Raw genomic sequence first — 27,785 nt, 5'->3', positions numbered from 1 at the left:
GCGTCCTGATGTCTGTGTATTAGGAGGAGGAGAGGTCGGTGTGCTGATGTCTGTGTATTAGAAGGAGGAGAAGTTGGTGTCCTGATGTTTGTGTATTAGGAGGAGGAGAGTTCGGCGTCCTGATGTCTGTGTATTAGAAGGAGGAGAGTTCGGTTTCATGATGTCTGAGTATTAGGAGGAGGAGAGGTAGGCGTCCTGATGTCTGTGTATTAGGAGAAGGAGAGGTCGGCATCCTGATGTCTGTGTATTAGGAGGAGGAGAGGTAGGCGTCCTGATGTCTGTGTATTAGGAGGAGGAGAGGTCAGCGTCCTGATGTCTGTGTATTAGGAGGAGGAGAGGTCGGCGTCCTGATGTCTGTGTATTAGGAGGAGGAGAGGTCGTCGTTCTGATGTCTGTGTATTAGGAGGAGGAGAGGTCAGCGTCCTGATGTCTGTGTATTAGGTGGAGGAGAGGTCGGCGTCCTGATGTCTGTGTATTAGGAGGAGTAGAGGTCGGTGTCCTGATGTCTGTGTATTAGGAGGAGGAGAGGTCGGCGTCCTGATGTCTGTGTATTAGGAGGAGGAGAGGTCGGCGTTCTGATGTCTGTGTATTAGGAGGAGGAGCGGTCAGCGTCCTGATGTCTGTGTATTAGGAGGAGGAGATGTCAGCGTTCTGATGTCTGTGTATTAGGAGGAGGAGAGGTCGGCGTCCTGATGTCTGTGTATTAGGAGGAGGAGATGTCAGCGTCCTGATGTCTGTGTATTAGGAGGAGGAGAGGTCGGTTTCCTGATGTCTGTGAATTAGGAGGAGGAGAGGTCGGCGTCCTGATGTCTGTGTATAAGGAGGAGACGTCGGCATCCTGATGTCTTTCTATTAGAAGGAGGAGAGGTCAGCGTCCTGAAGTCTGTGTATAAGGAGGAGAGGTCGACATCCTGATGTCTGTGTATAAGGAGGAGGAGAGGTCAGCGTCCTGATGTCTGTGTATTAGGAGGAACAGAGGTCAGTGTCCTGATGTCTGTCTATTAGGAGGAGGAGAGGTCAGCGTCCTGATGTCTGTGTATAAGGAGGAGGAGAGGTCGGCGTGCTGATGTCTGTGTATTAGGAGGAGGAGAGCTCAGCGTCCTGATGTCTGTGTATAAGGAGGAGGAGAGGTCAGTGTCCTGATGTCTTTGTATTTGGAGGAGGAGAGGTCAGTGTCCTGATGTCTGTGTATAAGGAGGAGGAGAGGTCGGCGTCCTGATGTCTGTGTATAAGGAGGAGGAGAGGTCGGCGTGCTGATATCTGTGTTTTAGGAGAAGGAGAGGTCAGCGTCCTGATCTCTGTGTCAGGAGGAGGAGAGGTCAGTGTCCTGATGTCTGTGTATTAGGAGGAGGAGAGGTCGGCGTCCTGATGTCTGAGTATTAGGAGGAGGAGAGGTCAGTGTGCTGATGTCTGTGTATTAGGAGGAGGAGAGGTCGGCGTTATGATGTCTGTGTATTAGGAGGAGGAGAGGTCGGAGTCCTGATGTCTGTGTATTAGGAGGAGGAGAAGTCAGTGTCCTGATGTCTGTGTATTAGGAGGAGGAGAGGTCGGCGTTCTGATGTCTGAGTATTAGGAGGAGGAGAGGTCGGAGTCCTGATGTCTGTGTATAAGGAGGAGGAGAGGTCGGTGTGCTGATGTCTGTGTATTAGGAGGAGGAGAGTTCAGCGTCCTGATGTCTGTGTATAAGGAGGAGGAGAGGTCAGTGTCCTGATGTCTTTGTATTAGGAGGAGGAGAGGTCAGTGTCCTGATGTCTGTGTATAAGGAGGAGGAGAGGTCGGCGTCCTGATGTCTGTGTATAAGGAGGAGGAGAGGTCGGCGTGCTGATGTCTGTGTATTAGGAGAAGGAGAGGTCAGCGTCCTGATCTCTGTGTCAGGAGGAGGAGAGGTCAGTGTCCTGATGTCTGTGTATTAGGAGGAGGAGAGGTCGGCGTCCTGATGTCTGAGTATTAGGAGGAGGAGAGGTCAGTGTGCTGATGTCTGTGTATTAGGAGGAGGAGAGGTCCGCGTTCTGATGTCTGTGTATTAGGAGGAGGAGAGGTCGGAGTCCTGATGTCTGTGTATTAGGAGGAGGAGAAGTCAGTGTCCTGATGTCTGTGTATTAGGAGGAGGAGAGGTCGGCGTTCTGATGTCTGAGTATTAGGAGGAGGAGAGGTCGGAGTCCTGATGTCTGTGTATTAGGAGGAGTAGAAGTCAGTGTTCTGATGTCTGTGTATTAGGAGGAGGAGAGGTCGGCGTCCTGATGTCTGTGTATTAGGAGGAGGAGCTGTCAGCGTCCTGATGTCTGTGTATTAGGAGGAGGAGCTGTCAGCGTCCTGATGTCTGTGTATTAGGAGGAGGAGATGTCAGCGTCCTGATGTCTGTGTATTAGGAGGAGGAGAGGTCGGCGTCCTGATGTCTGTGTATTAGGTGGAGGAGAGGTCGGCGTCCTGATGTCTGTGTATTAGGAGGAGGAGAGGTCGGTGTCCTGATGTCTGTGTATTAGGGGGAGGAGAGGTCGGCGTCCTGATGTCTGTGTATTAGGAGGAGGAGCGGTCAGCGTCCTGATGTCTGTGTATTAGGAGGAGGAGATGTCAGCGTCCTGATGTCTGTGTATTAGGAGGAAGAGAGGTCAGCGTCCTCATGTCTGTGTATTAGGAGGAAGAGAGGTCGGCGTCCTCATGTCTGTGTATTAGGAGGAGGAGAGGTCGGCGTCCTGATGTCTGTGTATTAGGAGGAGGAGAGGTCGGCGTCCTGATGTCTGTGTATTAGGAGGAGGAGAGGTCAGCGTCCTGATGTCTGTGTATTAGGAGGAGGAGATGTCAGCGTCCTCATGTCTGTGTATTAGGAGGAGGAGAGGTCGGCGTCCTCATGTCTGTGTATTAGGAGGAGGAGAGGTCGGCGTCCTGATGTCTGTGTATTAGGAGGAGGAGAGGTCGGCGTCCTGATGTCTGTGTATTAGGAGGAGGACAGGTCAGTGTCCTGATGTCTGTGTATTAGGAGGAGGAGCGGTCGTCTTTCTGATGTCTGTGTATTAGGAGGAGGAGAGGTCGGAGTCCTGATGTCTGTGTATTAGGAGGAGGAGATGTCAGTGTCCTGATGTCTGTGTATTAGGAGGAGGAGAGGTCGGTGTCCTGATATCTGTGTATTAGGGGGAGGAGAGGTCGGCGTCCTGATGTCTGTGTATTAGGAGGAGGAGAGGTCGGTGTCCTGATGTCTGTGTATTAGGAGGAGGAGAGGTCAGCGTCCTGATGTCTGTGTATTAGGTGGAGGAGAGGTCGGTGTCCTGATGTCTGTGTATTAGGAGGAGGAGAGGTCGGCGTCCTGATGTCTGTCTATTAGGAGGAGGAGAGGTCGGTGTCCTGATGTCTGTGTATTATGAGGAGGAGAGGTCGGCGTCCTGATGTCTGTGTATTAGGAGGAGGAGAGGTCGGCGTTCTGATGTCTGTGTATTAGGAGGAGGAGAGGTCGGCGTTCTGATGTCTGTGCATTAGGAGGAGGAGAGGTCGGAGTCCTGATGTCTGTGTATTAGGAGGAGGAGAAGTCAGTGTCCTGATGTCTGTGCATTAGGAGGAGGAGAGGTCGGAGTCCTGATGTCTGTGTATGAGAAGGAGGAGATGTCAGCGTCCTGATGTCTGTGTATTAGGAGGAGGAGAGGTTAGCGTCCTGATGTCTGTGTAATAGGAGGAGGAGAGGTCGGCCTCCTGATGTCTGTGTATTAGGAGGAGGAGAGGTCAGCGTCCTGATGTCTGTGTATTAGGAGGAGGAGAGGTCGGCCTCCTGATGTCTGTGTATTAGGTGGAGGAGAGGTCGGCGTCCTGATTTCTGTTTATTAGGAGGAGGAGAGGTCGGTGTCCTGATGTCTGTGTATAAGGAGGAGGAGAGGTCAGCGTCCTGATGTCTGTGTATTAGGAGGAGGAGATGTCAGCGTCCTGATGTCTGTGTATTAGGAGGAAGAGAGGTCGGCGTCCTCATGTCTGTGTATTAGGAGGAGGAGAGGTCGGCGTCCTGATGTCTGTGTATTAGGAGGAGGAGAGGTCGGCGTCCTCATGTCTGTGTATTAGGAGGAGGAGAGGTCGGCGTCCTCATGTCTGTGTATTAGGAGGAGGAGAGGTCGGCGTCCTGATGTCTGTGTATTAGGAGGAGGAGAGGTCGGCGTCCTGATGTCTGTGTATTAGGAGGAGGACAGGTCAGTGTCCTGATGTCTGTGTATTAGGAGGAGGAGCGGTCGTCTTTCTGATGTCTGTGTATTAGGAGGAGGAGAGGTCGGAGTCCTGATGTCTGTGTATTAGGAGGAGGAGATGTCAGTGTCCTGATGTCTGTGTATTAGGAAGAGGAGAGGTCGGCGTCCTGATGTCTGTGTATTAGGTGGAGGAGAGGTCGGCGTCCTGATGTCTGTGTATTAGGAGGAGGAGAGGTCGGTGTCCTGATGTCTGTGTATTAGGGGGAGGAGAGGTCGGTCTCCTGATGTCTGTGTATTAGGAGGAGGAGAGGTCGGCGTCCTGATGTCTGTGTATTAGGAGGAGGAGTGGTCTGCGTCCTTATGTCTGTGTATTAGGAGGAGAAGAGGTCGACGTCCTGATGTCTGTGTATTAGGAGGAGGAGAGGTCAGCATCCTGATGTCTGTGTATTAGGAGGAGGAGAGGTCGGTGTCCAGATGTCTGAGTATTAGGAGGAGGATAGGTCGGCATCCTGATGTCTGTGTATTAGGGGGAGGAGAGGTTGGTCTCCTGATGTCTGTGTATTAGGCGGAGGAGAGGTCGGCGTCCTGATGTCTGTGTATTAGGAGGAGGAGAGGTCGGTGTGCTGATGTCTGTGTATTAGAAGGAGGAGAAGTTGGTGTCCTGATGTTTGTGTATTAGGAGGAGGAGAGTTCGGCGTCCTGATGTCTGTGTATTAGAAGGAGGAGAGTTCGGTTTCATGATGTCTGAGTATTAGGAGGAGGAGAGGTAGGCGTCCTGATGTCTGTGTATTAGGAGAAGGAGAGGTCGGCATCCTGATGTCTGTGTATTAGGAGGAGGAGAGGTAGGCGTCCTGATGTCTGTGTATTAGGAGGAGGAGAGGTCAGCGTCCTGATGTCTGTGTATTAGGAGGAGGAGAGGTCGGCGTCCTGATGTCTGTGTATTAGGAGGAGGAGAGGTCGTCGTTCTGATGTCTGTGTATTAGGAGGAGGAGAGGTCAGCGTCCTGATGTCTGTGTATTAGGTGGAGGAGAGGTCGGCGTCCTGAAGTCTGTGTATTAGGAGGAGTAGAGGTCGGTGTCCTGATGTCTGTGTATTAGGAGGAGGAGAGGTCGGCGTCCTGATGTCTGTGTATTAGGAGGAGGAGAGGTCGGCGTTCTGATGTCTGTGTATTAGGAGGAGGAGAGGTCGGCGTTCTGATGTCTGTGCATTAGGAGGAGGAGAGGTCGGAGTCCTGATGTCTGTGTATTAGGAGGAGGAGAAGTCAGTGTCCTGATGTCTGTGTATTAGGAGGAGGAGAGGTCGTCGTTCTGATGTCTGTGTATTAGGAGGAGGAGAGGTCAGCGTCCTGATGTCTGTGTATTAGGAGGAGGAGAGGTCGGTGTCCTTATGTCTGTGTATTAGGAGGAGGAGAGGTCAGCGTCCTAATGTCTGTGTATTAGGAGGAGGAGAGGTCGGAGTCCTGAAGTCTGTGTATTAGGAGGAGGAGAAGTCAGTGTCCTGATGTCTGTGTATTAGGTGGAGGAGAGGTCGGCGTCCTGATGTCTGTGTATTAGGAGGAGGAGAGGTCGGAGTTCTGATGTCTGTGTATTAGGAGGAGGAGAAGTCAGTGTCCTGATGTCTGTGTATTAGGAGGAGGAGAGGTCGTCGTTCTGATGTCTGTGTATTAGGAGGAGGAGAGGTCGGAGTCCTGATGTCTGTGTATTAGCAGGAGGAGAAGTTAGTGTCCTGTTGTCTGTGTATTAGGTGGAGGAGAGGTCGGCGTCCTGATATCTGTGTATTAGGAGGAGGAGCGGTCAGCGTCCTGATGTCTGTGTATGAGAAGGAGGAGATGTCAGCGTCCTGATGTCTGTGTATTAGGAGGAGGAGAGGTTAGCGTCCTGATGTCTGTGTAATAGGAGGAGGAGAGGTCGGCCTCCTGATGTCTGTGTATTAGGAGGAGGAGAGGTCAGCGTCCTGATGTCTGTGTATTAGGAGGAGGAGAGGTCGGCCTCCTGATGTCTGTGTATTAGGTGGAGGAGAGGTCGGCGTCCTGATTTCTGTTTATTAGGAGGAGGAGAGGTCGGTGTCCTGATGTCTGTGTATAAGGAGGAGGAGAGGTCAGCGTCCTGATGTCTGTGTATTAGGAGGAGGAGAGGTCAGCGTCCTGATGTCTGTGTATTAGGCGGAGGAGAGGTCGGCCTCCTGATGTCTGTGCATTAGGAGGAGGAGAGGTCGGTGTCCTGATGTCTGTGTATTAGGACGAGGAGAGGTTGGTGTCCTGATGTCTGTGTATAAGGAGGAGGAGAGGTCGGTGTCCTGATGCCTGTCTATTAGGAGGAGGAGAAGTCAGTGTCCTGATGTTTGTGTATTAGGAGGAGGAGAGGTCTGCGTGCTGATGTCTGTGTATTAGGAGGAGGAGAGGTCAGCGACCTGATGTCTGTGTATTAGGAGGAGGAGAGGTCAGCGTCCTGATGTCTGTGTATTAGGAGGAGGAGAGGTCAGCATCCTGATGTCTGTGTATTAGGAGGAGGAGAGTTCGGCGTCCTGATGTCTGTGTATTAGAAGGAGGAGAGGTCGGTGTCATGATGTCTGAGTATTAGGAGGAGGAGAGGTAGGCGTCCTGATGTCTGTGTATTAGGAGAAGGAGAGGTCGGCATCCTGATGTCTGTGTATTAGGAGGAGGAGAGGTAGGCGTCCTGATGTCTGTGTATTAGGAGGAGGAGAGGTCAGCGTCCTGATGTCTGTGTATTAGGAGGAGGAGAGGTCGGCGTCCTGATGTCTGTGTATTAGGGGGAGGAGAGGTCGGCATGCTGATGTCTGTGTATTAGGAGGAGGAGAGGTCGGTGTCCTGATGTCTGTGTATTAGGGGGAGGAGAGGTCGGCGTCCTGATGTCTGTGTATTAGGAGGAGGAGAGGTCGGTGTCCTGATGTCTGTGTATTAGGAGGAGGAGAGGTCAGCGTCCTGATGTCTGTGTATTAGGTGGAGGAGAGGTCGGTGTCCTGATGTCTGTGTATTAGGAGGAGGAGAGGTCGGCGTCCTGATGTCTGTGTATTAGGAGGAGGAGAGGTCGGCGTTCTGATGTCTGTGTATTAGGAGGAGGAGAGGTCGGCGTTCTGATGTCTGTGCATTAGGAGGAGGAGAGGTCGGAGTCCTGATGTCTGTGTATTAGGAGGAGGAGAAGTCAGTGTCCTGATGTCTGTGCATTAGGAGGAGGAGAGGTCGGAGTCCTGATGTCTGTGTATGAGAAGGAGGAGATGTCAGCGTCCTGATGTCTGTGTATTAGGAGGAGGAGAGGTTAGCGTCCTGATGTCTGTGTAATAGGAGGAGGAGAGGTCGGCCTCCTGATGTCTGTGTATTAGGAGGAGGAGAGGTCAGCGTCCTGATGTCTGTGTATTAGGAGGAGGAGAGGTCGGCCTCCTGATGTCTGTGTATTAGGTGGAGGAGAGGTCGGCGTCCTGATTTCTGTTTATTAGGAGGAGGAGAGGTCGGTGTCCTGATGTCTGTGTATAAGGAGGAGGAGAGGTCAGCGTCCTGATTTCTGTGTATTAGGAGGAGGAGAGGTCAGCGTCCTGATGTCTGTGTATTAGGCGGAGGAGAGGTCGGCCTCCTGATGTCTGTGCTTTTGGAGGAGGAGAGGTCAGCGTCCTGATGTCTGTGTATAAGGAGGAGGAGAGGTCGGTGTCCTGATGTCTGTGTATTAGGAGGAGTAGAGGTCGGTGTCCTGATGTCTGTGTATAAGGAGGAGGAGAGGTCGGTGTCCTGATGTCTGTCTATTAGGAGGAGGAGAGGTCGGTGTCCTGATGTCTGTGTATTAGAAGGAGGAGAGGTCGGTGTCATGATGTCTGAGTATTAGGAGGAGGAGAGGTAGGCGTCCTGATGTCTGTGTATTAGGAGAAGGAGAGGTCGGCATCCTGATGTCTGTGTATTAGGAGGAGGAGAGTTCGGCGTCCTGATGTCTGTGTATTAGAAGGAGGAGAGGTCGGTGTCATGATGTCTGAGTATTAGGAGGAGGAGAGGTAGCCGTCCTGATGTCTGTGTATTAGGAGAAGGAGAGGTCGGCATCCTGATGTCTGTGTATTAGGAGGAGGAGAGGTAGGCGTCCTGATGTCTGTGTATTAGGAGGAGGAGAGGTCAGCGTCCTGATGTCTGTGTATTAGGAGGAGGAGAGGTCGGCGTCCTGATGTCTGTGTATTAGGGGGAGGAGAGGTCGGCATGCTGATGTATGTGTATTAGGAGGAGGAGAGGTCAGCGTCCTGATGTCTGTGTATTAGGTGGAGGAGAGGTCGGCGTCCTGATGTCTGTGTATTAGGAGGAGTAGAGGTCGGTGTCCTGATGTCTGTGTATTAGGAGGAGGAGAGGTCGGCGTCCTGATGTCTGTCTATTAGGAGGAGGAGAGGTCGGTGTCCTGATGTCTGTGTATTATGAGGAGGAGAGGTCGGCGTCCTGATGTCTGTGTATTAGGAGGAGGAGAGGTCGGCGTTCTGATGTCTGTGTATTAGGAGGAGGAGAGGTCGGCGTTCTGATGTCTGTGCATTAGGAGGAGGAGAGGTCGGAGTCCTGATGTCTGTGTATTAGGAGGAGGAGAAGTCAGTGTCCTGATGTCAGTGTATTAGGAGGAGGAGAGGTCGTCGTTCTGATGTCTGTGTATTAGGAGGAGGAGAGGTCAGCGTCCTGATGTCTGTGTATTAGGAGGAGGAGAGGTCGGTGTCCTTATGTCTGTGTATTAGGAGGAGGAGAGGTCAGCGTCCTAATGTCTGTGTATTAGGAGGAGGAAAGGTCGGAGTCCTGAAGTCTGTGTATTAGGAGGAGGAGAAGTCAGTGTCCTGATGTCTGTGTATTAGGTGGAGGAGAGGTCGGCGTCCTGATGTCTGTGTATTAGGAGGAGGAGAGGTCGGGGTTCTGATGTCTGTGTATTAGGAGGAGGAGAAGTCAGTGTCCTGATGTCTGTGTATTAGGAGGAGGAGAGGTCGTCGTTCTGATGTCTGTGTATTAGGAGGAGGAGAGGTCGGAGTCCTGATGTCTGTGTATTAGGAGGAGGAGAAGTTAGTGTCCTGTTGTCTGTGTATTAGGTGGAGGAGAGGTCGGCGTCCTGATGTCTGTGTATTAGGAGGAGGAGCGGTCAGCGTCCTGATGTCTGTGTATGAGAAGGAGGAGATGTCAGCGTCCTGATGTCTGTGTATTAGGAGGAGGAGAGGTTAGCGTCCTGATGTCTGTGTAATAGGAGGAGGAGAGGTCGGCCTCCTGATGTCTGTGTATTAGGAGGAGGAGAGGTCAGCGTCCTGATGTCTGTGTATTAGGAGGAGGAGAGGTCGGCCTCCTGATGTCTGTGTATTAGGTGGAGGAGAGGTCGGCGTCCTGATTTCTGTTTATTAGGAGGAGGAGAGGTCGGTGTCCTGATGTCTGTGTATAAGGAGGAGGAGAGGTCAGCGTCCTGATTTCTGTGTATTAGGAGGAGGAGAGGTCAGCGTCCTGATGTCTGTGTATTAGGCGGAGGAGAGGTCGGCCTCCTGATGTCTGTGCTTTAGGAGGAGGAGAGGCCAGCGTCCTGATGTCTGTGTATAAGGAGGAGGAGAGGTCGGTGTCCTGATGTCTGTGTATTAGGAGGAGGAGAGGTCGGTGTCCTGATGTCTGTGTATAAGGAGGAGGAGAGGTCGGTGTCCTGATGTCTGTCTATTAGGAGGAGGAGAGGTCGGTGTCCTGATGTCTGTGTATTAGGAGGAGGAGAGGTCGGTGTCCTGATGTCTGTCTATTAGGAGGAGGAGAAGTCAGTGTCCTGATGTTTGTGTATTAGGAGGAGGAGAGGTTGGGGCCTGATGTCTGTGTATTAGGAGGAGGAGAGGTCGGTGTCCGGATGTCTGTGTATTAGGAGGAGGAGAGGTCGCTGTCCTGATGTCTGTGTATTAGGAGGAGGAGGAGAGGTCAGCGTCCTGATGTCTGTGTATTAGGAGGAGGAGAGGTCGGTGTCCTGATGTCTGTGTATTAGGAGGAGGAGAGGTCGGTGTCCTGATGTCTGTCTATTAGGAGGAGGAGAGGTCGGCGTCCTGATGTCTGTGTATTAGGAGGAGATGTCAGCGTCCTGATGTCTGTGTATTAGGAGGAGGAGAGGTCGGTGTCCTGATGTCTGTGTATTAGGAGGAGGAGAGGTCGGCTTCCTGATATCTGAGTAATAGGAGGAGGAGAGGTCGGCGTCCTGATGTCTGAGTATTAGGAAGAGGAGAGGTCGGCGTCCTGATTTCTGTTTATTAGGAGGAGGAGAGGTCGGTGAACTGATGTCTGTGTATAAGGAGGAGGAGAGGTCAGCGTCCTGATGTCTGTGTATTAGGAGGAGGAGAGGTCGACCTCCTGATGTCTGTGTATTAGGTGGAGGAGAGGTCGGCGTCCTGATTTCTGTTTATTAGGAGGAAGAGAGGTCGGCGTCCTGATGTCTGTCTATAAGGAGGAGGAGAGGTCAGCGTCCTGATGTCTGTGTATTAGGAGGAGGAGAGGTCAGCGTCCTGATGTCTGTGTATTAGGAGGAGGAGCGGTCGGCCTCCTGATGTCTGTGTATTAGGAGGAGGAGGTCGGTGTCCTGATGTCTGTGTATAAGGAGGAGGAGAGGTCGGTGTCCTGATGTCTGTGTATTAGGAGGAGGATAGGTCAGCGTCCTGATGTCTGTGTATTAGGAAGAGGAGAGGTCAGCGTCCTGATGTCTGTGTATTAGGAGGAGGAGAGGTCGGCGTGCTGATGTCTGTGTATTAGGAGGAGGAGAGGTCGGCGTCCTGATGTCTGTGTATTAGGAGGAGGAGAGGTCGGTGTCCTGATGTCTTTGTATTAGGAGGAGGAGAGGTCAGTGTCCTGATGTCTGTGTATAAGGAGGAGGAGAGGTCGGCGTCCTGATGTCTGTGTATAAGGAGGAGGAGAGGTCGGCGTGCTGATATCTGTGTATTAGGAGAAGGAGAGGTCAGCGTCCTGATCTCTGTGTCAGGAGGAGGAGAGGTCAGTGTCCTGATGTCTGTGTATTAGGAGGAGGAGAGGTCGGCGTCCTGATGTCTGAGTATTAGGAGGAGGAGAGGTCAGTGTGCTGATGTCTGTGTATTAGGAGGAGGAGAGGTCGGAGTTCTGATGTCTGTGTATTAGGAGGAGGAGAGGTCGGAGTCCTGATGTCTGTGTATTAGGAGGAGGAGAAGTCAGTGTACTGATGTCTGTGTATTAGGAGGAGGAGAGGTCGGCGTTCTGATGTCTGAGTATTAGGAGGAGGAGAGGTCGGAGTCCTGATGTCTGTGTATAAGGAGGAGGAGAGGTCGGCGTGCTGATGTCTGTGTATTAGGAGGAGGAGAGTTCAGCGTCCTGATGTCTGTGTATAAGGAGGAGGAGAGGTCAGTGTCCTGATGTCTTTGTATTAGGAGGAGGAGAGGTCAGTGTCCTGATGTCTGTGTATAAGGAGGAGGAGAGGTCGGCGTCCTGATGTCTGTGTATAAGGAGGAGGAGAGGTCGGCGTGCTGATGTCTGTGTATTAGGAGAAGGAGAGGTCAGCGTCCTGATCTCTGTGTCAGGAGGAGGAGAGGTCAGTGTCCTGATGTCTGTGTATTAGGAGGAGGAGAGGTCGGCGTCCTGATGTCTGAGTATTAGGAGGAGGAGAGGTCAGTGTGCTGATGTCTGAGTATTAGGAGGAGGAGAGGTCGGAGTCCTGATGTCTGTGTATTAGGAGGAGGAGAAGTCAGTGTCCTGATGTCTGTGTATTAGGAGGAGGAGAGGTCGGCGTTCTGATGTCTGAGTATTAGGAGGAGGAGAGGTCGGAGTCCTGATGTCTGTGTATTAGGAGGAGTAGAAGTCAGTGTTCTGATGTCTGTGTATTAGGAGGAGGAGAGGTCGGAGTCCTGATGTCTGTGTATTAGGAGGAGGAGATGTCAGTGTCCTGATGTCTGTGTATTAGGTGGAGGAGAGGTCGGCGTCCTGATGTCTGTGTATTAGGAGGAGGAGCTGTCAGCGTCCTGATGTCTGTGTATTAGGAGGAGGAGATGTCAGCGTCCTGATGTCTGTGTATTAGGAGGAGGAGAGGTCGGCGTCCTGATGTCTGTGTATTAGGTGGAGGAGAGGTCGGCGTCCTGATGTCTGTGTATTAGGAGGAGGAGAGGTCGGTGTCCTGATGTCTGTGTATTAGGGGGAGGAGAGGTCGGCGTCCTGATGTCTGTGTATTAGGAGGAGGAGCGGTCAGCGTCCTGATGTCTGTGTATTAGGAGGAGGAGATGTCAGCGTCCTGATGTCTGTGTATTAGGAGGAGGAGAGGTCGGTGTCCTGATGTCTGTGAATTAGGAGGAGGAGAGGTCGGCGTCCTGATGTCTGTGTATAAGGAGGAGACGTCGGCATCCTGATGTCTGTGTATAAGGAGGAGGAGAGGTCAGCGTCCTGATGTCTTTCTATTAGAAGGAGGAGAGGTCAGCGTCCTGATGTCTGTGTATAAGGAGGAGAGGTCGACATCCTGATGTCTGTGTATAAGGAGGAGGAGAGGTCAGCGTCCTGATGTCTGTGTATTAGGAGGAACAGAGGTCAGTGTCCTGATGTCTGTCTATTAGGAGGAGGAGAGGTCAGCGTCCTGATGTCTGTGTATAAGCAGGAGGAGAGGTCGGCGTGCTGATGTCTGTGTATTAGGAGGAGGAGAGTTCAGCGTACTGATGTCTGTGTATAAGGAGGAGGAGAGGTCAGTGTCCTGATGTCTTTGTATTAGGAGGAGGAGAGGTCAGTGTCCTGATGTCTGTGTATAAGGAGGAGGAGAGGTCGGCGTCCTGATGTCTGTGTATAAGGAGGAGGAGAGGTCGGCGTGCTGATATCTGTGTATTAGGAGAAGGAGAGGTCAGCGTCCTGATCTCTGTGTCAGGAGGAGGAGAGGTCAGTGTCCTTATGTCTGTGTATTAGGAGGAGGAGAGGTCGGCGTCCTGATGTCTGAGTATTAGGAGGAGGAGAGGTCAGTGTGCTGATGTCTGTGTATTTGGAGGAGGAGAGGTCGGCGTTATGATGTCTGTGTATTAGGAGGAGGAGAGGTCGGAGTCCTGATGTCTGTGTATTAGGAGGAGGAGAAGTCAGTGTCCTGATGTCTGTGTATTAGGAGGAGGAGAGGTCGGCGTTCTGATGTCTGAGTATTAGGAGGAGGAGAGGTCGGAGTCCTGATGTCTGTGTATGAGGAGGAGGAGAGGTCGGCGTGCTGATGTCTGTGTATTAGGAGGAGGAGAGTTCAGCGTCCTGATGTCTGTGTATAAGGAGGAGGAGAGGTCAGTGTCCTGATGTCTTTGTATTAGGAGGAGGAGAGGTCAGTGTCCTGATGTCTGTGTATAAGGAGGAGGAGAGGTCGGCGTCCTGATGTCTGTGTATTAGGAGGAGGAGAGGTCGGCGTGCTGATGTCTGTGTATTAGGAGAAGGAGAGGTCAGCGTCCTGATCTCTGTGTCAGGAGGAGGAGAGGTCAGTGTCCTGATGTCTGTGTATTAGGAGGAGGAGAAGTTAGCGTCCTGATGTCTGTGTATTAGGTGGAGGAGAGGTCGGCGTCCTGATGTCTGTGTATTAGGAGGAGGAGAGGTCGGAGTTCTGATGTCTGTGTATTAGGAGGAGGAGAAGTCAGTGTCCTGATGTCTGTGTATTAGGAGGAGGAGAGGTCGTCGTTCTGATGTCTGTGTATTAGGAGGAGGAGAGGTCGGAGTCCTGATGTCTGTGTATTAGGAGGAGGAGAAGTTAGTGTCCTGTTGTCTGTGTATTAGGTGGAGGAGAGGTCGGCGTCCTGATGTCTGTGTATTAGGAGGAGGAGCGGTCAGCGTCCTGATGTCTGTGTATGAGAAGGAGGAGATGTCAGCGTCCTGATGTCTGTGTATTAGGAGGAGGAGAGGTTAGCGTCCTGATGTCTGTGTAATAGGAGGAGGAGAGGTCGGCCTCCTGATGTCTGTGTATTAGGAGGAGGAGAGGTCAGCGTCCTGATGTCTGTGTATTAGGAGGAGGAGAGGTCGGCCTCCTGATGTCTGTGTATTAGGTGGAGGAGAGGTCGGCGTCCTGATTTCTGTTTATTAGGAGGAGGAGAGGTCGGTGTCCTGATGTCTGTGTATAAGGAGGAGGAGAGGTCAGCGTCCTGATGTCTGTGTATTAGGAGGAGGAGAGGTCAGCGTCCTGATGTCTGTGTATTAGGCGGAGGAGAGGTCGGCCTCCTCATGTCTGTGCATTAGGAGGAAGAGAGGTCAGCGTCCTGATGTCTGTGTATAAGGAGGAGGAGAGGTCGGTGTCCTGATGTCTGTGTATTAGGAGGAGGAGAGGTTGGTGTCCTGATGTCTGTGTATAAGGAGGAGGAGAGGTCGGTGTCCTGATGTCTGTCTATTAGGAGGAGGAGAGGTCTGCGTGCTGATGTCTGTGTATTATGAGGAGGAGAGGTCGGCTTCCTGATGTCTGTGTATATGGAGGAGGAGAAGTCGGGGTCCTGATGTCTGTGTATATGGAGGAGGAGAGGTCAGCGTCCTGATGTCTGTGTATTAGGAGGAGGAGAGGTCGGCGTCCTGATGTATGTGTATTAGGAGGAGGAGAGATCAGTATCCTGATGTCTGTGTATAAGGAGGAGGGGAGGTCGGCGTCCTGATGTCTGTGTATTAGGAGGAGGAGAGGTCAGCGTTCTGATGTCTGTGTATTAGGAGGAGGAGAGGTCGGCGTCCTGATGTCTGTGTATTAGGTGGAGGAGAGGTCGGCGTCCTGATGTCTGTGTATTAGGAGGAGGAGAGGTCGGTGTCCAGATGTCTGAGTATTAGGAGGAGGAGAGGTCGGCATCCTGATGTCTGTGTATTAGGGGGAGGAGAGGTCGGTCACCTGATGTCTGTGTATTAGGAGGAGGAGAGGTCGGTGTCCTGATGTTTGTGTATTAGGAGGAGGAGAGGTCGGTGTCCTGATGTTTGTGTATTAGGAGGAGGAGAGGTCGGCGTCCTGATGTCTGTGTATTAGGAGGAGGAGAGGTCGGCGTCCTGATGTCTGTGTATTAGGAGGAGGAGATGTCAGCGTCCTGATGTCTGTGTATTAGGAGGAGGATAGGTCGGCGTCCTGATGTTTGTGTATTAGGAGGAGGAGAGGTCGGCGTCCTGATGTCTGTGTATTAGGAGGAGGAGAGGTCGGCGTCCTGATGTCTGTGTATTAGGAGGAGGAGAGGTCTGCGTCCTGATGTCTATGTATTAGGAGGAGGAGAGGTCGGTGTCCTGATGTCTGTGTATTAGGAGGAGGAGAGGTCGGTGTCCTGATGTCTGAGTATTAGGAGGAGGAGAGGTCGGCATCCTGATGTCTGTGTATTAGGGGGAGGAGAGGTCGGTGTCCTGATGTCTGTGTATTAGGAGGAGGAGAGGTCGGTGTCCTGATGTCTGTGTATTAGGAGGAGGAGAGGTCGGCGTCCTGATGTCTGTGTATTAGGAGGAGGAGAGTTCGGCGTCCTGATGTCTGTGTATATGGAGTAGGAGAGGTCGGCGTCCTGATGTCTGTGTATTAGGAGGAGGAGAGGTCGGCGTCCTGATGTCTGTGTATTAGGAGGAGGAGAGGTCGGCGTCATGATGTCTGTGTATTAGGAGGAGGAGAGGTCGGCGTCCTGATGTCTGTGTATTAGGAGGAGGAGAGGTCTGTGTCCTGATGTCTGAGTATTAGGAGGAGGAGAGGTCGGCGTCCTGATGTCTGTGTATTAGGAGGAGGAGAGGTCGGTGTCCTGATGTCTGTGTATTAGGAGGAGGAGAGGTCGGCGTCCTGATGTCTGTGTATTAGGAGGAGGAGAGGTCGGCGTCCTGATGTCTGTGTATTAGGAGGAGGAGAGGTCGGTGTCCTGATGTCTGTGTATTAGGAGGAGGAGAGGTCAGCGTCCTGATGTCTGTGTATTAGGAGGAGGAGAGGTCAGTGTCCTGATGTCTGAGTATTAGGAGGAGGAGAGCTCGGTGTCCTGATGTCTGTGTATTAGGAGGAGGAGAGGTCAGTGTCCTGATGTCTGTGTATAAGGAGGAGGAGAGGTCGGCATCCTGATGTCTGTGTATTAGGGGGAGGAGCGGTCGGTCTCCTGATGTCTGTGTATTAGGAGGAGGAGAGGTCGGTGTCTTGATGTTTGTGTATTAGGAGGAGGAGAGGTCGGCGTCCTGATGTCTGTGTATTAGAAGGAGGAGAGGTCAGTGTCATGATGTCTGTGTATTAGGAGGAGGAGAGGTCGGCGTCCTGATGTCTATGTATTAGGTGGAGGAGAGGTCGGCGTCCTGATGTCTGTGTATAAGGAGGAGAGGTCAACGTCCTGATGTCTGTGTATTAGGAGGAGGAGATGTCAGCGTCCTGATGTCTGTGTATTAGGAGGAGGATAGGTCGGCGTTCTGATGTTTGTGTATTAGGAGGAGGAGATGGCGGTGTCCTGATGTCTGTGTATTAGGAGGAGGAGAGGTCGGCGTCCTGATGTCTGTGTATTAGGAGGAGGAGAGGTCTGCGTCCTGATGTCTGTGTATTAGGAGGAGGAGAGGTCGGTGTCCTGATGTCTGTGTATTAGGAGGAGGAGAGGTCGGTGTCCTGATGTCTGAGTATTAGGAGGAGGAGAGGTCGGCATCCTGATGTCTGTGTATTAGGGGGAGGAGAGGTCGGTGTCCTGATGTCTGTGTATTAGGAGGAGGAGAGGTCGGTGTTCTGATGTCTGTGTATTAGGAGGAGGAGAGGTCGGCGTCCTGATGTCTGTGTATTAGGAGGAGGAGAGTTCGGCGTCCTGATGTCTGTGTATATGGAGTAGGAGAGGTCGGCGTCCTGATGTCTGTGTATTAGGAGGAGGAGAGGTCGGCGTCCTGATGTCTGTGTATTAGGAGGAGGAGAGGTCGGCGTCATGATGTCTGTGTATTAGGAGGAGGAGAGGTCGGCGTCCTGATGTCTGTGTATTAGGAGGAGGAGAGGTCTGTGTCCTGATGTCTGAGTATTAGGAGGAGGAGAGGTCGGCGTCCTGATGTCTGTGTATTAGGAGGAGGAGAGGTCGGTGTCCTGATGTCTGTGTATTAGGAGGAGGAGAGGTCGGCGTCCTGATGTCTGTGTATTAGGAGGAGGAGAGGTCGGCGTCCTGATGTCTGTGTATTAGGAGGAGGAGAGGTCGGTGTCCTGATGTCTGTGTATTAGGAGGAGGAGAGCTCAGCGTCCTGATGTCTGTGTATTGGGAGGAGGAGAGGTCAGTGTCCTGATGTCTGAGTATTAGGAGGAGGAGAGCTCGGTCTCCTGATGTCTGTGTATTAGGAGGAGGAGAGGCCGGCGTAGTGATGTCTGTGTATTAGGAGGAGGAGAGGTCGGTGTCCTGATGTCTGTGTATTAGGAGGAGGAGAGGTCGGTGTCCTGATGTCTGTGTATTAGGAGGAGGAGAGGTCGGTGTCCTGATGTCTGTGTATTAGGAGGAGGAGAGGTCAGCATCCTGATGTCTGTGTATAAGGAGGAGGAGAGGTCAGCGTCCTGATGTCTGTGTATTAGGAGGAGGAGAGGCCGGCGTAGTGATGTCTGTGTATTAGGAGGAGGAGAGGTCGGTGTCCTGATGTCTGTGTATTAGGAGGAGGAGAGGTCAGCGTCCTGATGTCTGTGTATTAGGAGGAGGAGAGGTCGGTGTCCTGATGTCTGTGTATTAGGAGGAGGAGAGGTCAGCGTCCTGATGTCTGTGTATTAGGAGGAGGAGAGGTCAGTGTCCTGATGTCTGTGTATTAGGAGGAGGAGACGTCAGCGTCCTGATGTCTGTGTATTAGGAGGAGGAGAGGTCAGCGTCCTGATGTCTGTGTATTAGGAGGAGGAGAGGTCAGCGTCCTGATGTCTGTGCATTAGGTGGAGGAGAGGTCAGCGTCCTGATGTCTGTGTATTAGGAGGAGGTGAGGTCAGCGTTCTGATGTCTGTGTATTAGGAGGAGGAGAGGTCGGTGTCCTGATGTATGTGTATTAGGAGGAGGAGAGGTCGGCGTCCTGATGTCTGTGTATTAGGAGGAGGAGAGGTCGGTGTCCTGATGTCTGTGTATTAGGAGGAGGAGCGGTCAGCGTCCTGATGTCTGTGTATTAGGAGGAGGTGAGGTCAGCGTTCTGATGTCTGTGTATTAGGAGGAGGAGAGGTCGGTGTCCTGATGTCTGTGTATTAGGAGGAGGAGAGGTCGGTGTCCTGATGTCTGTGTATTAGGAGGAGGAGAGGTCAGCGTCCACATTCCTATGTCTTTTCCATATGCCTCTGTTTGTTCTGGATTCCTGTTTCACGTGCTCTTTCCACCTTCTCCTGACTTCTCTTTCCCATACAGACAGCTTTTTCCCCCTGGAGACCACTGTCTCCTCTAGACTTTTCTGTCCTCGTGTAGACTTCTCTCCCTCTGCAGATTCCTCTGTTTAAATTTCTTTGTCTTCTCAAGATACCCGAGTCTTCTACTTTCCCCCAATCCTCCTCTGGACTCCTCTGTCACTCTCCAGACCCTTCTGTACCCCGTCAAACTGTTATCTTCTCTTCTAGATTTCTCTGCCCCTCTCCGACTCATGTGGCCTCTTCCATATCTCTCTATCCTCCTTCAAACGTCTGTCTCAGCCAGACATCTCCTTTCCTTCCAAACTCCTCTGTCCTCGTTCATACCGCTGTCTGTTCCTAACCAAAGGCACCGCAACTTCTCCAGTCTCCGCTGTTCTCATCCAGACACCTCTGTCCCTATCCAAAGCCATTCCGCCTCTTGCAAATTCCTCTGTCCTCGTCCAGACCCCTCTGTCCATATCCAATGCCATCTTTCCTCTTCCAGACTCTTGTGAATCCCTCCAGATTCCTCTGTCCAAATCCAAAGCCATTTCCCCTCTTACAGATTTCTCTGTCGCCCTCCAGACTCCTGTATCCTCTTCCAAACCTCGCTGTTCCTATCTAAAGCCATCTCGCTTCTTCCAGACTCCTCTGTTCCCCTCCAGTCCCCTGTCCTCGTCCAGACCCCTCTGTCCATATCCAAAGCCATCTTGTCACTTCCAGACTCTTGTTCTCCTCCAAATGCCTCTGTCCTTCTCTGCTCCCATCCAAATGCCTCTTGTGTCCCCCCCCCCCTGCCCTGTTCTTATCCAGACGTCTCTGTCCCCATCCAAAGCTATCTTGCCTCTTCCAGACTCCTCACCAGGATCCTCTTCTTTTAACTAAACTTCTCTGTTTCACCATTAAATGTGTTGACCTAACTTTTCCCAAATGGCAGAGATTCGGGAAAGGTAGGTTGGGAATGTAATTGATTTTATCATGCATGGTCTTTTTCAGTGGTCTTTTCCTCTAATGGTCTTTGGATTGTGAGGGAGAGTAACATGAACAACCGGCTCGGTGCCATATCGAAAGGGTGAAAGGAGCTGTAGCATGGTGGAGAGTGGAAGACGCCTCAATGGTCCGCCGTTCTGTTACCTCCTTTCCACTTTCTTGGTTTCTCCTTCGATATAGATGACCTCCAGCTTATCCTTCTTTATCACAAGCTCTCAATCCTACCTCCACGACTTCTCCTGTGCTGCACCTCGCCACCGAGCCTCGACACTGATTGTGGCCTGTCTGTATAATGGAGGAGACCTTTATGATGGACCTTGTCTCCACAGCTCCGGTTCTGCTCACGTCTCATCAGGATACAGTGGCTGTGATTGGTCAGAGCCTCATTTTGGGCTGTGAAGTTTCTGCTCAACCAATAGCCGAGATGGAATGGAGAAAAGAGGGGGTGGAAAGAGCGCTGCCGGGGGAGCACGGCCACATCATCATACAGGTAGGTACCCCATAACGTCTGCATCTCTGCTGTATGTAGACCCTCTCGCCATGTAAAGTATGTGCACCTGTCCTAACCCCCCATATATAAAGTGTATACCTCACTGTATATACTGTATACACCCCCACCCCATAGACCCATCAGTATAAAAAGTATGTACACCCGTCCTATCCACCATATACAATGCGGAAAATAAGTATTTGACACACTGCTGATTTTGCAGTTTTCCCACCTACAGATAATGGGGAGGTCGGTCATTTTTATCGTCACTTCACCTGTGAGAGACAGAATCTAACAATAATCCAGAAATCCCATTGTAGGATTGTTGCATAATTAATTTGCATTTTATTGCATGAAATAAGTATTTGATCACCGACCAACCAGTGAGAATTCTGCCTCTCACAGACCTGTTAGTTTTTCTTTAAGAAGTCCTCCTACTCTGCACTCATTACCTGTATTAATTTCACCTGTTTGAACTCGTTACCTGTATAAAAGACACCTGTCCACACACTCAATCACACTCCAACCTCTCCATCATGGCCAAGACCAAAGAGCTGTCTAAGGACACCAGGGACAAAATTGTAGACCTGCACAAGTCTAGGATGGGCTACAGGATAATAGACAAGCAGCTTGGTGAGAAGGCAACAACTGTGGGCACTATTACTAGAAAATGGAAGAAACACAAGATGACCGTCAATCTTCCTTGGTCTGGGGCTTCATGCAAGATCTCACCTCGTGGGGTAAGGATGATTCTGAGAAATGTCAGGAATCCACCCAGAACTACACGGGAGGACCTGGTCAATGACCTGAAGAGAGCTGGGACCATAGTCTGAAACATTACTGTTAGTAACACACTACGCCATTATGGATTAAAATCCTGCAGGGCAGGCAATGTCTACCTGCTCACGCCAGCACATGCCCATGCCCATTTGATGTTCACCAATGATCATTAGGATGATCCAGAGGAGGCATGGGAGAAGGTCATGTGGACAGATGAGACAAAACTAGAACTTTTTGGTATCAACATCGACTCGCCGTGTTTGAAGGAAGAAGAAGGATGAGTACTACCCCAAGAACACAGTCCCAACCGTGAAGCATGGTGGGGGAAACATCGTACTTTGGGGATGCTTTTCTGCAAAGGGGACAGGATGACTGCACCGTATTGAAGGGAGGATGGATGGGGTCATGTATTGTGAGATTTTGGCCAACAACCTCCTTCTCTCAGTAAGAGCATTGAAGATTGGTCGTGGCTGAGTCTTCCAGCATGACAATGATCCGAAACACACAGCCAGGGCAGCTAAACAGTGGCTCTGTAAGAAGCATTTCAAGGTCCTGGAGTGTCCTAGCCAGTCTCCAGACCTGAACCCAGTAGAAAATCTTTGGAGGAAGCTGAAACACAATGTTGCCCATTGACAGCCCCGAAACCTGAAAGATCTGGAGAAGATCTGTATGGAGGAGGGGGCCAAAATCCCTGCTGCAGTGTGTGCAAACCTGGTCAAGAACTACAGGAAACGTCTGACCTCTGTAATTGTAACAAAGGTTTCTGCACCAAATATTAAGTTCTGTTTTTCTATTGTATCAAATACTTATTTCATGCAATAAAATGCAGATTAATTATGTAACAATCATACAATGGGATTTTCTGATTTTCTTTTTAGATTCTGTCTCTCACAGGTGAAGTGACCGACGATAAAAATTACAGACCTCTCCATTCTTTGTAGGTGGGAAAACTGCAAAATCAGCAGAGGGTCCAATACTTATTTTCCCCACTGTATAAGGTGTATATCTCACTGTACATACTGTATACAGCCCCGCCCCATAGACCCTCGGCAAATGAGGTTTAATGTAGATAAATGTGGAGTAATGCACCGAGGACGGAGGAATCCTATTGCTGCATGTACATTAGATGGGAGAATACTCGGGACTACAGAGCAGGAGAAGGACGGGGGATTCTGGTTACAAGTAACTGAGCAGCAGCTCAATGTCAGGCAGCAGCCGCAAAAGCAAATAAGATTTTAGGATGTATAAAAAGAGAAATAAAATCCTGTGATCCCAACATATTGTTAGCCCTTTATAAATATGGGAAAAAGGATATTCAGAAGTTAGAGTCAGTTCAAAGGTGGCAACTAGATCATTACACGGGGCGGAGGCCTCTCCTACATTACACGGGACGGAGGCCTCTCATACATTATACGGGACGGAGGCCTCTCCTACATTACACCGGATGGAGGCCTCTCCTACATTACACGGGATGGAGACCTCTCCTACATTACACGGGACGGAGGCCTCTCCTATATTACACGGGATGGATGCCTCTCCTATATTACACGGGATGGAGGCCTCTCCTATATTACACGGGATGGATGCCTCTCCTATATTACACGGGATGGAGGCCTCTCCTATATTACACGGGATGGAGGCCTCTCCTATATTACACGGGATGGATGCCTCTCCTATATTACACGGGATGGAGTCCTCTCCTACATTACACGGGATGGAGTCCTCTCCTATATTACATGGGATGGATGCCTCTCCTACATTACACGGGACGGAGGCCTCTCCTATATTACATGGGATGGAGGCCTCTCCTATATTACACGGGATTGGGCCTCTCCTATATTACATGGGATGGAGGTCACTCCTACATTACACGGGATGGAGGCCTCTCCTATACTACACAGGATGGAGGCCTCTCCTACATTACACGGGATGGAGGCCTCTCCTACATTACACGGGATGGAGGCCTCTCCTATATTACACGGGATGGAGTCCTCTCCTATATTACACGGGATGGAGTCCTCTCCTACATTACACGGGATGGAGTCCTCTCCTATATTACATGGGATGGATGCCTCTCCTACATTACACGGGACGGAGGCCTCTCCTATATTACATGGGATGGAGGTCACTCCTACATTACACGGGATGGAGGCCTCTCCTACATTACACGGGATGGAGGCCTCTCCTATATTACACGAGATGGATGCCTCTCCTACATTACACGGGACGGAGGCCTCTCCTATATTACACGGGATTGGGCCTCTCCTATATTACACGGGATGGAGGCCTCTCCTACATTACACGGGATGGATGCCTCTCCTACATTACACGGTATGGAGTCCTCTCCTATATTACACGGGACGGAGACCTCTCCTACATTACACGGGATGGAGGCCTCTCCTACATTACACGGGATGGAGGCCTCTCCTATATTACACCGGATTGGGCCTCTCCTATATTACACGGGATGGAGTCCTCTCCTACATTACACGGGATGGAGTCCTCTCCTATATTACATGGGATGGATGCCTCTCCTACATTACACGGGACGGAGGCCTCTCCTATATTACATGGGATGGAGGCCTCTCCTATATTACACGGGATTGGGCCTCTCCTATATTACATGGGATGGAGGTCACTCCTACATTACACGGGATGGAGGCCTCTCCTATACTACACAGGATGGAGGCCTCTTCTACATTACACGGGATGGAGGCCTCTCCTACATTACACGGGATGGAGGCCTCTCCTATATTACACGGGATGGAGTCCTCTCCTATATTACACGGGATGGAGGCCTCTCCTATATTACACGGGATGGATGCCTCTCCTATATTACACGGGATGGAGTCCTCTCCTACATTACACGGGATGGAGTCCTCTCCTATATTACATGGGATGGATGCCTCTCCTACATTACACGGGACGGAGGCCTCTCCTATATTACATGGGATGGAGGCCACTCCTACATTACACGGGATGGAGGCCTCTCCTACATTACACGGGATGGAGGCCTCTCCTACATTACACGAGATGGATGCCTCTCCTACATTACACGGGACGGAGGCCTCTCCTATATTACACGGGATTGGGCCTCTCCTATATTACACGGGATGGAGGCCTCTCCAACATTACACGGGATGGATGCCTCTCCTACATTACACGGTATGGAGTCCTCTCCTATATTACACGGGACGGAGACCTCTCCTACATTACACGGGATGGAGGCCTCTCCTACATTACACGGGATGGAGGCCTCTCCTATATTACACCGGATTGGGCCTCTCCTATATTACACGGGATGGATGCCTCTCCTACATTACACGGTATGGAGTCCTCTCCTATATTACATGGGATGGAGGCCTCTCCTACATTACACGGGATGGAGGCCTCTCCTATATTACACGGAATGGAGGCCTCTTCTACATTACATGGGATGGATGCCTCTCCTACATTACACGGGATGGATGCCTCTCCTACATTACACGGTATGGAGTCCTCTCCTATATTACATGGGACGGAGACCTCTCCTACATTACACGGGATGGAGGCCTCTCCTATATTACACGGGATGGAGGCCTCTCCTACATTACACGGGATGGAGGCCTCTCCTATATTACACGGGATGGAGGCCTCTCCTACATTACACGGGATGGAGGCCTCTCCTATATATTACACAGGATGGAGGCCTCTCCTATATATTACACGGGATGGAGGCCTCTCCTATATTACACGGGATGGATGCCTCTCCTATATTACACGGGATGGATGCCTCTCCTACATTACACGGGACGGAGGCCTCTCCTATATTACATGGGATGGAGGCCTCTCCTTTATTACACGGGATGGAGACCTCTCCTATATTACACAGGATGGAGGCCTCTCCTACATTACACGGGATGGAGGCCTCTCCTACATTACACAGGATGGAGGACTCTCCTACATTACACGGGATGGAGCCCTCTCCTATATTACACGGTATGGAGGCCTCTCCTATATTACACGGGATGGAGGCCTCTCCTACATTACATGGGATGGAGGCCTCTTCTACATTACACGGGATGGAGGCCTCTCCTATATTACACGGTATGGAGGCCTCTCCTATATTACACGGGATGGAGGCCTCTCCTATATTACACAGGATGGAGGCCTCTTCTACATTACACGGGGCGGAGGCCTCTCCTACATTACATGGGACGGAGGCCTCTCCTACATTACACGGGATGGAGGCCTCTTCTACATTACACGGGATGGAGGCCTCTCCTACATTACACAGGATGGAGGCCTCTCCTACATTACACGGGACGGAGGCCTCTCCTATATTACACGGGATTGGGCCTCTCCTATATTACACGGGATGGATGCCTCTCCTACATTACACGGTATGGGGTCCTCTCCTATATTACACGGGACGGAGACCTCTCCTACATTACACGGGATGGAGGCCTCTCCTACATTACACGGGATGGAGGCCTCTACTATATTACACCGGATTGGGCCTCTCCTATATTACACGGGATGGATGCCTCTCCTACATTACACGGTATGGAGTCCTCTCCTATATTACATGGGATGGAGGCCTCTCCTATATTACACGGGATGGAGTCCTCTCCTACATTACACAGGATGGAGGACTCTCCTACATTACACAGGATGGAGGACTCTCCTACATTACACAGGATGGAGGACTCTCCTACATTACACGGTAATGGATGTCACGGCACAGGATTTATTCCTTCCACACTAAGGACCAGGGGGCTCATTACAGGGGAAAGAAATGCGATTCCGGCACCTAAACAGGAAAGGATTCTCTACAGTCAGAGCAGAGACTGCGGAATACCGACCACAAGAGGTAGAGATGGCCGACACTATAACAGCTTTATACAGGAGCCGACACTATAACAGCTTTATACAGGGGCCGACACTATAACAGCTTTATACAGGAGCCGACACTATAACAGCTTTATACAGGGGCCGACACTATAACAGCTTTATACAGGAGCCGACACTATAACAGCTTTATACAGGGGCGACACTATAACAGCTTTATACAGGAGCCGACACTATAACAGCTTTATACAGGAGCCGACACTATAACAGCTTTATACAGGGGCCGACACTATAACAGCTTTATACAGGGGCCGACACTATAACAGCTTTATACAGGAGCCGACACTATAACAGCTTTATACAGGAGCCGACACTATAACAGCTTTATACAGGAGCCGACACTATAACAGCTTTATACAGGAGCCGACACTATAACAGCTTTATACAGGGGCCGACACTATAACAGCTTTATACAGGAGCCGACACTATAACAGCTTTATACAGGAGCCGACACTATAACAGCTTTATACAGGAGCCGACACTATAACAGCTTTATACAGGGCCGACACTATAACAGCTTTATACAGGGGCGACACTATAACAGCTTTATACAGGGCTGACACTATAACGGCTTTATACAGGGGCCGACACTATAACAGCTTTATACAGGAGCCGACACTATAACAGCTTTATACAGGGCCGACACTATAACGGCTTTATACAGGAGCCGACACTATAACAGCTTTATACAGGGGCCGACACTATAACAGCTTTATACAGGGCCGACACTATAACAGCTTTATACAGGGGCGACACTATAACAGCTTTATACAGGGCTGACACTATAACGGCTTTATACAGGGGCCGACACTATAACAGCTTTATACAGGGGCCGACACTATAACAGCTTTATACAGGGCCGACACTATAACAGCTTTATACAGGGGCGACACTATAACAGCTTTATACAGGGCTGACACTATAACGGCTTTATACAGGGGCCGACACTATAACAGCTTTATACAGGGGCCGACACTATAACAGCTTTATACAGGGGCCGACACTATAACGGCTTTATACAGGAGCCGACACTATAACAGCTTTATACAGGGGCCCACACTATAACGGCTTTATACAGGGGCCCACACTATAACGGCTTTATACAGGGGCCGACACTATAACAGCTTTATACAGGAGCCGACACTATAACGGCTTTATACAGGAGCCGACACTATAACAGCTTTATACAGGGGCCCACACTATAACGGCTTTATACAGGAGCCGACACTATAACAGCTTTATACAGGGGCCGACACTATAACAGCTTTATACAGGAGCCGACACTATAACAGCTTTATACAGGAGCCGACACTATAACGGCTTTATACAGGGGCCGACACTATAACGGCTTTATACAGGAGCCGACACTATAACGGCTTTATACAGGGGCCGACACTATAACGGCTTTATACAGGAGCCGACGCTATAACAGCTTTATACAGGGGCCGACGCTATAACAGCTTTATACAGGGGCCGACACTATAACAGCTTTATACAGGAGCCGACACTATAACAGCTTTATACAGGGGCCGACACTATAACAGCTTTATACAGGAGCCGACACTATAACAGCTTTATACAGGAGCCGACACTATAACGGCTTTATACAGGGGCCGACACTATAACGGCTTTATACAGGGGCCGACACTATAACAGCTTTATACAGGAGCCGACACTATAACAGCTTTATACAGGGGCCGACACTATAACAGCTTTATACAGGGGCCGACACTATAACAGCTTTATACAGGGGCCGACACTATAACAGCTTTATACAGGAGCCGACACTATAACGGCTTTATACAGGGGCCGACACTATAACAGCTTTATACAGGGGCCGACACTATAACAGCTTTATACAGGAGCCGACACTATAACAGCTTTATACAGGGGCCGACACTATAACAGCTTTATACAGGAGCCGACACTATAACAGCTTTATACAGGAGCCGACACTATAACGGCTTTATACAGGGGCCGACACTATAACAGCTTTATACAGGAGCCGACACTATAACAGCTTTATACAGGAGCCGACACTATAACAGCTTTATACAGGAGCCGACACTATAACGGCTTTATACAGGGGCCGACACTATAACAGCTTTATACAGGGGCCGACACTATAACAGCTTTATACAGGAGCCGACACTATAACAGCTTTATACAGGAGCCGACACTATAACGGCTTTATACAGGGGCCGACACTATAACAGCTTTATACAGGAGCCGACACTATAACGGCTTTATACAGGGGCCGACACTATAACA

At 50.7% G+C, this 27,785-nt stretch overlaps 1 protein-coding gene across 1 annotated transcript in view; it reads left to right on the top strand.

Annotated features, from left to right (window-relative positions):
• The window catches only part of LOC141236912 (kazal-type serine protease inhibitor domain-containing protein 1-like), a 134,165-nt gene that overhangs the window by 18,710 nt on the left and 87,670 nt on the right, over nt 1-27,785 (top strand). The window contains exon 2 of the mRNA XM_073668301.1: nt 19,684-19,844. Coding sequence (XP_073524402.1) covers nt 19,684-19,844 — 161 coding nt within the window. The remainder of the gene's footprint in view (nt 1-19,683; nt 19,845-27,785) is intronic.

Source organism: Phyllobates terribilis, unplaced genomic scaffold, assembly GCF_046119375.1.
Source record: "Phyllobates terribilis strain yellow unplaced genomic scaffold, ASM4611937v1 Scaffold_1__5_contigs__length_1240528914, whole genome shotgun sequence".
NCBI lineage: Eukaryota > Metazoa > Chordata > Amphibia > Anura > Dendrobatidae > Phyllobates > Phyllobates terribilis.
Note: the sequence above shows the minus strand (reverse complement) of the source record. Positions and strands in the feature narration are given on the sequence as shown.